Genomic DNA, 11,035 nt, shown 5'->3' with positions numbered 1-11,035 from the left:
GGGTTCGGTTATATGTGGTATCGTATCCCTATTAGATATGGAGCCCAATTGGACCCATGAAGACACATTAACACAGTAGGCTCCAGTACCTGCTCCGGAGACAGGCAAACCACACTGATCATTGTGAATAACACCGGTTTGCCTTAAGTTCCCAATTCCAGTGTTTCTGAATGGTCCAGTCTCACTCCGGATTTAAATCTGCTTGAAAATCAGACATTGTTACTGAGAGTAAATTCATCTGAGAAGTAACTATAAAAGGGAATCACAGGAGAGATGGAACCAGTAACAAATCTGGAGCAAAAGCACACCATCTGAAATACTTTGTAGCCTACTGTAATCAATGAGCCTATTGAATGTACACTGTCATGGGTGGTGTAAATTTGACTTCCAATATGAAATTATATATTTCAACCACAAGGGGACATACATGTACCTACACAGAAGATAAACAAAGCATAATTTCCAGCACAGCCAGCAAGAACTTTAACTAAAGATTTGTATAACTAAACCAAGATAGACCACTGCAGGTCGTTTCAAATGGCAACAAATTAGTCATAGTGAACGGAACAAGCAAGAAGGTGGGCAGGGCCAAGAACGATTGTGCGAGATTCTATTGGCGCGTTCTAGCATACATTTGCATTATTCCGTTAGGGAACGCCTACTCTTAAGTGTACGTGTGCAACAACTCAATTCACCTTTGCACTCCTTCTAAACAACGCCTTTTTTTAAAGACTTTGGCAAAGGGTAACGTCTACAAAACGGAGTCCACTCTGTTCGTAACATATTGTAGTTTTGCGAACAGAAAACTGTATTGAGATCAAATGTTTAATCGATGAGAAAATGTGCAAAAATCGATTTTTCGTTCCATCGTCTCCCACTGCCGGCCGCTGGGCTTCCTCTCACTACCATATTTGGCCAAGCGGATGCTTCACATTTATACATCCGTTAAATATCTGTCTCATTGTTCTATCTGTACCTTAGCTGCCTCCCGTCCTCTACCATTACCGACCAAAGATGGCGGCGTCAGGAACCGCAGCCCCCCGTCGTCTTGTCCAGTATGTTGTGGTCCGGTCAGACCTGGTCCATACGTTGGCCTGGCCATTAGGGGCGGTTATAACGCAAGCCTGCCATGCTGCCATCGCTGCCATTCATCTGAACTACAACGACCCAGACACGCAGGAGTACTTGGCAGAACTGGACAGCATGCACAAAGTCGTCCTTCAGGTAGCTGGGACTGGGGTACTATTATTAGCTTGTAAGTTAATCAATATTATACTGCTAATAGTGAACTAAATCGATATGCCTGTGTTTTGCGCGAACGTGGGCAAAAACAAGTTTTCTACTGATTTTGCCCATGCGCTCATATCAAGCTGCATAAAAATAGCCTCTCAATACAAGATACTTTTTTCATAAAGTAAATTTATACGTAAAGTTTCTTTATGTAAAGTAAATACAGTAGGATGGAATAATTATGCAGTGAATGATAGATGTGATTGTTGAGAAAATAAACTAATGCTTGTGATCTCCCTCTTCATCTTTTGGTCAGGCTGTGGACCAGGCCTCCCTCTCCAGCCTGTCCGAGACGCTGACAGAGAAGGGGATCGCCCACAAGCTGTGGATTGAGCAGCCAGAGAACGTCCCCACCTGCCTGGCCCTGAAGCCTTACCCCAAAGACATTGTACATCCTCTGCTGCACAAGTTCAAACTGTTCAAATGACACAGAGGGACAAAGAGAGACCCCTGTTGAATGGAGTCTGGACCATGGCTCCACACCAGCCAGTTAATTTGGTGGTCTTCTTTTTGGTTGACCTGTGCATCTTGGTGATGCTGACGGGGAAGAACCAGCACTCAGTGTCTGTACTCCAACTTCACAAGGAAGAATCTCACTCTGATAAGCAGTGTCAGTGTTTGTCTTCCTACAGTAACAAGGAGACATCACTCACTGAATGAACACTGCCATAAAACGGGCATTTAAAGAGTGGATGTCTGTCCACCTAATTTGATGTGGCCACGTATCTTGTGATTCAATTAAATGGTGAATGGTTACGTAAGGTATTTTTCTAGCCGCCAATGGTTGGAGTCTGTTTACAAACATACAAGATGCATTAAACATGGTCAACTAATTTGTGTCTTCTTGTATTATTATTAGTCACAATACACAGAATACAACCCTTACAATAAACTGAGGTTGAAAGAGGTAATGCAACTAGTGGCAATGTAGTGTGACAGTAATGAAAATGAGAAATACAGTGTAGTAAAAAAAGAAGAAGACAATCAACCAACATTACATATCCTGTTTTAAATGGTGTTTTTATTGCAAATGTGTTGCATTCTCACATTCATGGATGTTATAGATTTGTTAGTCAAAGCATAATTTCCTTCAAGGTCTGCATCTTCACCTTGGAAAAGCAATAGAGGGACCGAACGCACGAGGTGTGTGTGTTGTGTGTGTAAACTTTGAACTAATCCCAGTCTGAGCAGCCACATACCTCCCAAAAAATTGACAGACAAATAAGACTGTTTCAGTAGATGCAAAAACGTTGCTTTTCAGTCTACAGGGACCCCCTGTAACTACTTGACCCAGCCTGAGACTGATTTGTCTACGACGTCCTAAGAAAAGGTAGGTATTCCACCTGGACACAGAAATAAAAACATGCATAATTCTCCCAGATACTTCATTCATATTGTCCCACCCACACAGCTGCTCTGATGCCTGTCTAAAAACAATTTAACACAAGTATAATAAACAAAACTGGACAAAATGAGTAAAATGTATAATATATATATTTATATTTATTTATATTAATTTTACAGGGGGAAAAGTGGAACCTCGTTTCAATGAGAAAGCATTGGCCTTATAAGTGGCGAGACAAGCTTTTAATTTCTCCATCCACAACCAACTTCAGTCTCGATTATGCAGCACTTACAATACTTGACAACATCAGCAAACAGTTGCTCCAATACTCAGAACAGTTGCTCCAATACTCAGAACAGTTGCTCCAATACTCAGAACAGTTGAAGTAATACCTGTAGAAGGTAGAGTGCATTAATCTTAACAAGGATGTTAGTTGTTTCTGCATTAGGCAGTATGTTACAAGGTGGTGACAATGACAAAATGACAGACGCAGGGGATAGCAGTACACGTATGTAGGGCTGTTACTGCTTGGTGGAAATTACTAAGTCTAGAAATATATAGAATAGAACTGCCACTGGTCCCGTGGGGCTCAGTTGGTAGAGCATGGCGCTTGCAACCTGCTTCGATTCCCACGGGACCAGTACGGGAAAATGTATTAAGTCGCTCTGGATAAGAGCATATGCTAAATGACTAAAATGTAAAATGCTACAGTATAGACCAGAGCACAATGATTGCTGGTAGCTAAGAGCAGAGTTGAGGAGGAATGTTTTGAACAGTTAAAGCTGCTGCAGGACAGGACGTATGAGTGTAAGCGCGTTAGTTATCTAATGGCCGAGGGGAGAGGGGCAGGGGATCACCTGAAGAAGAAAGGCATAGTTTAGATTGAGGATCTGTGGCAGAGAGAACGATCATGTGTGAAACTACATAAGAGTAGTAGTAGAGAATGTATACTTCTCTTTTGTAATCATATTGATGGGCTCTGCAACCAAGTTCTTAAGAACCTGAGAAATCTATATTTTACTTTCTATTACATTTAGGACACAGGAGACTGCTGAGGGGAGGACGACTCATAATAATCCCTGGAACGGAGCAAACGGAACGACTTCAAACATATGAAAACCACGTGTTTGATGTATTTGATACCATTACACCTATTCCGCTTTGGCCATTACCACGAGCCCGTCCTCCCCATTGAAGGTGCCACCAACCTCCTGTGATTTAGGGGATTTATGATGATGAAATGGTAATCTGATGTGAACATGAGTAGTATTTATGATGGCCTGTTTCCTCTAAATAATTCTGAGATAAAGTGCAAAAGTAGATTGTATTTCTTGCAAATTCCTGGAATATTTAGATTTCTTGTACAAAAGTAATGTAAAATGCAGCAAACTTGTTTTATAAAGGTAAAGATAAAAAAATCCTCATTAACATTATCATCAAACAGCGAGGAGCAGTCCTCTATGCAGAAAATACTGTATATACAAGAGGCACCTCAAATTTGGTATAAAGTATTCAGCTAAATAAATTGAAATATTTTATTGAATAATCTTATAATCTGTGAGATTCAGTTGATAGAGCAGACCCATAAATTCAGACAACTATCACCAATGCTAGTTGAGTAAAAAAAAGTAATAATAATTGGTTCACTAGGTTTCACTTCTTTCAATAAACTAAAATACCTTGATTTAAATAATTGATTCAAATTCTAGTTTGCTTTGAATACCTAAATCAGTGTTAGAAAAAAGCTTTTTGTTAAGGTGCATAGCTAGCTGTTGCAAGTTTCTCTCTTCCTGTAAACAGTGACAGCATGTCAGGCCCTACAAGTCTTTTTGCGTCTTTGCCAGGAGTCAACGGCAACAAGGAGAGGAAGTTTCTAACTGATCATACTTTGGGATATTCCAAAGAATAGAAGTTAGATAAAAATACTAAATCTGATAGGTCACTTGTCAGTATCTTAGGACAAATTGTGTGGAAAAGGAAATAAAGGACAAACTACCACAAATTAGTAGTGTGGTCAAGGAGGAGCTAGTATGTATAGACTATTTCCTTTTAGAAAAGTGAACAAACGCTACATTTTGTCTCGTCCAATTGCATGAGGCTTGCATATGATATGAATTAAACATCTTAAAGCTTTGGTCATTACTTTTTGAAAACGCTAAAAGTACATCAGGCGATCTACAAAAGCCCACTTAACTACCGAAGCGATGCTTCTCAGAATACAAGGTTCCACTTTCTCAGATCTGTTTAAACTTTTTGACAACAGAGAATTTAAATAATATGGCCCTTTTTTTTTTTTTTAAATGAACCCGTACAAAAGCCAGTCCACACTGCTTCTCTCTCAGTAAAATCACATTCAGCAGTCGCTAAACCATTATCTCACATAAAGAGCAATCTGAAAAACACCCACAGGAAAACTTGCAGGTATCTAAAAAGAAGAAGAAATCAAATCAGGACATATTCAGTTTCCATCTTAAACACCAGATATACAGTATTAATCACATACACACACTCAGACAGTCATATACGTAAAAAAAACAATTAAAAAACAATAAAATGGAAGCGAGTAGTTAATACCACAAACTTGGAGCACTACATTTTGTCGATTCTGAACAAATACATATTCACATTGTCTGTTATATACATGTTAACATGTTGAAGAACCAGTTCAAATATTTACCTTGTACCTGTACTGAATGGACTGTCTTTGCCATTGAGCGGCTCTTGCATATAAGAATGTCTGTTAGTTAATGACCGTTGTCTAATGGTGCTTTGTATTTGGCATATTATATCCCAAATGCTAAACAGTTAATATTAACAGATCAGATGAACTTCTGCATTTGACATAGTTCTATTAACACTTTCTATACAGTAATGCCTGTTCCTAAATGAGGAGCGAAGGCTGGAGAGTATGTGAAGAAGATATCCATGAAAAGTTATCCTTTGTAACACTTCTGGGAGTATGAAACCGTTAGCTGGTACCCTATATAGTACAAATGTATACTGAAAACAAATGTAATCCTTCCACATACATTCTGTTAATTTTGTCTTGCTTCCGTGTGTTTTGTAAAGTGTATGTTTATTTACATATACCAAACAGTGGCTCAGGAATAGCTTTAACATTGATAAGTACTAATTGTTAACCCACATCCCTTTCAAATAGAAAATAAAACATTTACCTTATCAAAAGAAAAATACACTTAAATATCTCATCTATTAATCGTATATATATATATATATATATATATATATATATATATATATATATATATATATATATATATATATATATATATATATTGTTTTGAATTAAATGCAAAAAGCTAAAAGCAAAGCATTATTTTAAGTGTCTTAGAATGACAGGAACAAGTGGTATGTCAAATCAAGGTTTATCTGTTTCACAAATGAGTCTCTGAATTGGAACTGCTACCAGCTTTTCATGTCAACTTGAATCAACACCACACGAAATTATGCCATTTTCAGGTTGAATTTGAGTTGTAAGCTGAGGACACCTGAGCCACTGTTTGGGTATAAAGCACAGGCACACAGACGCCATTGAAACTGTACACAACGTGATTCAGAAATCATAGCACATTAAAGGAGTTGGCATTCAGTTTGAGGCCTCTGGAGGAGGATGGTGATCATGCATGCTATTTCAACTGATCATCCCTAACCCTCCTCGGTTATTAGCTGTGCTCGGGTAATGTTGCACACTTTGTAAAATGCCTTGTATATACACAGTCAGATATCTAGTTGGACCATAACACCCTTAAGAAAGCCTTCTGTTAGTCAGAAATACACATACCCGGGATAGAGCAGAGAAATACACATACCCGGGATAGAGCAGAGAAATACACATACCCGGGATAGAGCAGAGAAATACACATACCCGGGATAGAGCAAAGAAATACACATACCCGGGATAGAGCAGAGAAATACACATACCCGGGATAGAGCAGAGAAATACACATACCCGGGATAGAGCAGAGAAGCCAAAAGCCAAATTAGACTTGATTTTTCATTATCATTACGTCGCCGAACTTTGCTCTTTCTGTTGTTGCTTTCTCTTCATTTTCGGGTTTATTGCTTGTTAATAGGTTATTGTTTACCCACATAAAACATGGTGTTTTTTGGCCAGACTTTCTATGTGAATGAATGTGTATAGTAAAATATCAGAGGTTAGTGCTGATAGACAGTGTCTGACTGGGCAACAGTAGTCACATGAGCAGTCAAAAAGAGCTGTAGTGTGTGGCCAGTGGAATGACATCACGGGCAGAGAGTTGGAGGAGAGAGAGCACTGTTTCCAAGAAAACACCCCATTCAACGTCCATCACTTCTTAGTGAAGAAGTTCTAAGGTTACGAATTACGACCTATTCATGTCGTTGTGTAATATTGTAAATCCATTCTTGTTTGTTTTGAGGTTCATTTAAGGGGATTAAAATATTCAAAGGGATGCCAAAAGAGCAGAGCTAGCCATTTCTAAAATCAATCAAATTCTTATACCGAGATTTTCTTTTTTCACATTACAGAACACAGAGCACATTTAGCAGAGTTACATTTTCATAATGCCAAATATCGCCTTAAAAAATTATAATAACTGACAAGTTACTCTCAAATAAAAAAACGGAAGAAAACCGCATTGAATCACAATGTATAGTTTGAGCTAAAAATGACAGTTGCATTTTAGAGTAATTAAATGATGCCTTTGAAAGGAAAGTAGAAAGTGTGAACTCATCCCAATTTGTGTCCATCTGTGCTGTACAATACCACCTGCACGGTTACACATGACAAACAATACTGATAGGCCAAGGAGAGCCCAACATGGCTCATATTCACAGCTGCTGGGGAGAAAAATGTGTAAGACAGACAGTTACTTTAACAGTCTGGTGGTTTGAAAATGTGAAAGACGGTGTTGCCAACTGAGCAGAGCAGCGCAATCTCCCATCCCGGCCGTGCTGCTTGTTGTCCTGACGACGCAGACGTCGAGAACAGAGAAACAAAAAAAAAAAAACGAGAGCTGGGAATTTCATCCCATCAGGCACTGCAATGGAGAGAGCTAGTCAGTCACAGATCCAGCTGAAACTGAGCTTCCCACTGCAGAGGTTAAAAACCTAACATTCCCAAAACGTTGTCCTCAAAACGCCACCCCACGCTAGAGCAAAAGTTGAGACGACGGGTTAACCACCCACAGCTGAGCTCAGCTGCATGTTGATCGCACTCCCAAGACGCACTGCTGCGATGGCCTGACGGAACGAGCAATTAGGAACCAGATCCTCTTTTGACAACCACGACGACTTGGCAAAACCGGAAGCTGATTCCTTTCTCAGAACAGAAAGCAGACTTTGTGTTGAAAGTAGGTAACCAGGAATGAGCGCTGAACGATCGCTGCTGCCTTATGGTACGGTATGGGCTGAGGCTGGCTGGCAGGCAGGTAGACAGACACACTCTTACCTGGACCTCAGTCTCCATCCCAGGGCCCTCCTAACCAGTCCGGCAGGCAGGTGTCTAAAACCAAAGGTGAGAAAGAGAAGAGGTTGGTGGTCTGTGGAGCACCTCTCTCCTGGCAGGCGGCTGAGCTGAGAAGTCACTCTGTGAGGAGCTGCTGGAGGAGGCTCTTCTGCTGGGACTGGCTGCTCTGAGGCCCCTGGGGGCCCTTCTGGGTGCCTATGGACCCCGACTGGTTCAGGTAGGAGTCGCTGCCCACCAGGTTCACCGTACACTGGACGTCGGCAAACACTTGAACCTGCTGTACCTGATGAGGAGAGGAGGGAGAGAGGAGGACATTAGTGAAGGAAGGAGGGAAAAGGATAGAAGGAAATGAAAGTGATAGGTGGGCATTAGTGAAATGGTTCACCACGACAGTTTTGGTCAGTTAAGGGCAGCTTGGACGGTGCGTTATTGCTTTTGTACTTGACTTCTAAGTTGAAGCGGCTGACATCAGGTGTGGCACCCTCACCTGATCGTTACACATGGAGTTGATGTCGCCAAGGTTACTGTTGCCCATGCCAACAGGTGGTCCAATGGAAGGTAGCGAGCCCACCCCCCCTGAGCCTCCTGCCATTGACACAGTGATACTCATGTTGTTGTAGACCCCCTGTTGCTCAAAGGCCTGGGGCGTCGTCTGACCAGACTGGCTGAACAAGCTGACACAGACAGAACACACATTCATGATACCAGTGGCTTAATGTACACTCTTCTTTCAGTTGCTATATCTGGTCATTACAATTACTAGGAAATTATATAGAAGCAGTTGATACATTTTGGTACCTTCTTCACTTCAAATAATTAAACACATCTGGTATAATGTTACATAAGTGATTGTTTGAAAGAATCCTCTAAGAAACAAACAAGTAATTATGTAATAACCATCTGACCGTGTACTTTCTATGTAAATAACAAGTCAATAACAGACTATGCAATTTACACATTTACACAGGCATGGCTCTGGCCACCTCACCTGTTTCCGCCCATGCCAGCTTGCTGCCAACTCTTCATGTCAGGTGACTGGTACCCAGGAGGCTGGGCCTGCTGGAGCAGAGGACTCTGGGAGGTGGAGTTCTGAGGGGACAGCAGGGGACTGGTGGGGCTGAGCTCTGTAGGGAACGAGGGGTCTCCTTGCTGGACCATACCTTTGAGGAGAAGGACAAAGAGATGCTGTTAGAACATTCTAGAGTCTAGACCATTTTGATATTGGTCAGCAGCACTTTATTCCATTTTCTATTGAACCTGTCTGCACACTACTTTTTGATATTGACAATCTCAGCACATTATATGCTATTTTGATATTGATATTAACACCACATTGTACTGACAAGTTCAGATGTTATAGAGACAGTGATTATGGTGGATTCCCAGGTAGCCTAGTCACTCACCTGGTCCTCCAAACTGCTGGAAGAGCACAGGCTGCACCGCCGAGTTCACCGCCCCCCCAAACTGTCCCTGCATCCCCCCCATCATAGTTGCTTGGCTGCCCATAGGGCTCTGGCCCGACAACTTGGGGTCCTGGGTCCCTCCCATGGGGTTGAATAGGCTGGGGGAGCTGGGTGGATTCCCTGGCATGGGGCTGTAGCCTGGAAGGTAGCCAAACTGTTGTTGCTGTGGCTGGGGTCCTGTTTGTCCCCTGGTGGCCCCCATAGGCCCCCCGCCCCCCATGCCCTGCCTCATCAACATGACCTTCTGCTGCAGGAGTTGTCTCTGGCGGTGCTGGAAGCTATAGAGCTCCCGCTGCCTCTGGGCCAGCATCTGGGCGTTCAGAGGAGGCTGCAGGGACAGAGAGAAAATAGGGGACTTTTTATCTGCAAAACAGCCCTCATAGTTACCCAAATTAACTAGACCATCTGAAATAGACTGGAAGGAACTATATTCAGAGAGAGGGAGAGGGATTGGCGGATGGAGAACAGAATAGGGCACTTAGTTTTCATACCAATAATTCAGTGTAACTAGCTACAATGCTCAGGACTCCCTCAATACACACCATGCCGCAATACAGAAATAGAGGAAGCGTAAACACTGAGAACAAGAAAGAAGGAAGCATGAGCACATGATTGTGAGTTCCCCAAAAACACTCACCTGAGAGGGCATCTGAGGCTGCTTCCCTCCCTGACGCATCCCCATGGAAATGTGAGCTTCCCCTGGGAACGGGCTCATGGCAGCCAGCCTGTTCTGCAGCTGAGAGAGAGAGAGAGGGGGGGGGGGGGGGGAGTGAGTCACACGACTGATAGAGGAGAGAGCAGACTCAGAGTTGAAATGATAAGAGACGAGAGAGGAGGGAGTGAGAGCAGATAGAGAGAAGAGAAGTGATTGAGAGAGAAAAGGGACTGATGCAGGAAAAAGGGGAGAATGAGAAGAGAAGTGGTTGAGAGAGAAAAGGGAACCTAATATTTGATAGAGAAGTGTGAGAAGACCAGTTATGAGAACAATATTCTTAATATCCTTTACTTTGCCATGAGGTCTTTGAAATCAACCTGATCAGCTAGCAGAATAATCACTAGTCAGAATAATCCTCTCTCTCTCAGCATAAATGATAACAATCAATCACTCTAAATGTACATACGGTTCAGTACTCCCCTACCATAGAGGGGCTTGTAGCAGCCCTTTAGTTCCCCTGTTTGTTCTTCTGTACCATAATGGAGCGTAGGAGGCGCTCCACCTCACATGACTACCCATTTCACCAAGATAGCTAGCTCTGCTTAGCCACACAACACAATGGCACATTAATACAATGCAGGGCTGCCTGAGATTTACTATTGCTGAGCCAGTGTTTAACGAGCACGGGCTCTGACTGGGATTAAAAGGCAATGCTGCGTGACACAGGCTTCATTAACATCAACAAGGCCTGTTAAAGCCCACCCCCTCCTGTGTAGAGGAGAGGAGGGAATCAACTATGTCCACATTAGAAAAGT

General features: G+C 42.1%; 2 protein-coding genes across 4 annotated transcripts in view; one reads left to right on the top strand and one right to left on the bottom strand.

Moving 5' to 3' along the window:
- The first annotated feature begins 935 nt into the window (after nt 1-935).
- Nucleotides 936-2,123, top strand: LOC139582932 (putative peptidyl-tRNA hydrolase PTRHD1). Its single transcript, XM_071413416.1, has 2 exons — nt 936-1,224; nt 1,547-2,123. Exons 1-2 carry the CDS (start codon nt 1,015-1,017, stop codon nt 1,715-1,717), a joined length of 381 nt encoding a protein of 126 aa, XP_071269517.1. The 5' UTR covers nt 936-1,014; the 3' UTR covers nt 1,718-2,123.
- A 168-nt stretch (nt 2,124-2,291) lies between these two features.
- The window catches only part of LOC139582924 (nuclear receptor coactivator 1-like), an 81,267-nt gene continuing 72,523 nt past the window's right edge, over nt 2,292-11,035 (bottom strand). For all 3 annotated transcript variants that reach the window (XM_071413396.1, XM_071413397.1, XM_071413398.1), the window contains 5 exons: nt 10,203-10,301; nt 9,506-9,893; nt 9,091-9,262; nt 8,590-8,776; nt 2,292-8,385 (listed from right to left, as the gene is read on the bottom strand). In XM_071413396.1, the coding sequence (XP_071269497.1) occupies nt 8,218-8,385; nt 8,590-8,776; nt 9,091-9,262; nt 9,506-9,893; nt 10,203-10,301 (1,014 nt within the window). In that variant the 3' untranslated portion in view covers nt 2,292-8,217. The remainder of the gene's footprint in view (nt 8,386-8,589; nt 8,777-9,090; nt 9,263-9,505; nt 9,894-10,202; nt 10,302-11,035) is intronic.

Source organism: Salvelinus alpinus, chromosome 8, assembly GCF_045679555.1.
Source record: "Salvelinus alpinus chromosome 8, SLU_Salpinus.1, whole genome shotgun sequence".
NCBI lineage: Eukaryota > Metazoa > Chordata > Actinopteri > Salmoniformes > Salmonidae > Salvelinus > Salvelinus alpinus.
The sequence above is the reverse complement of the archived record's forward strand: the minus strand, read 5'-3'. Positions and strand labels throughout refer to the sequence as shown.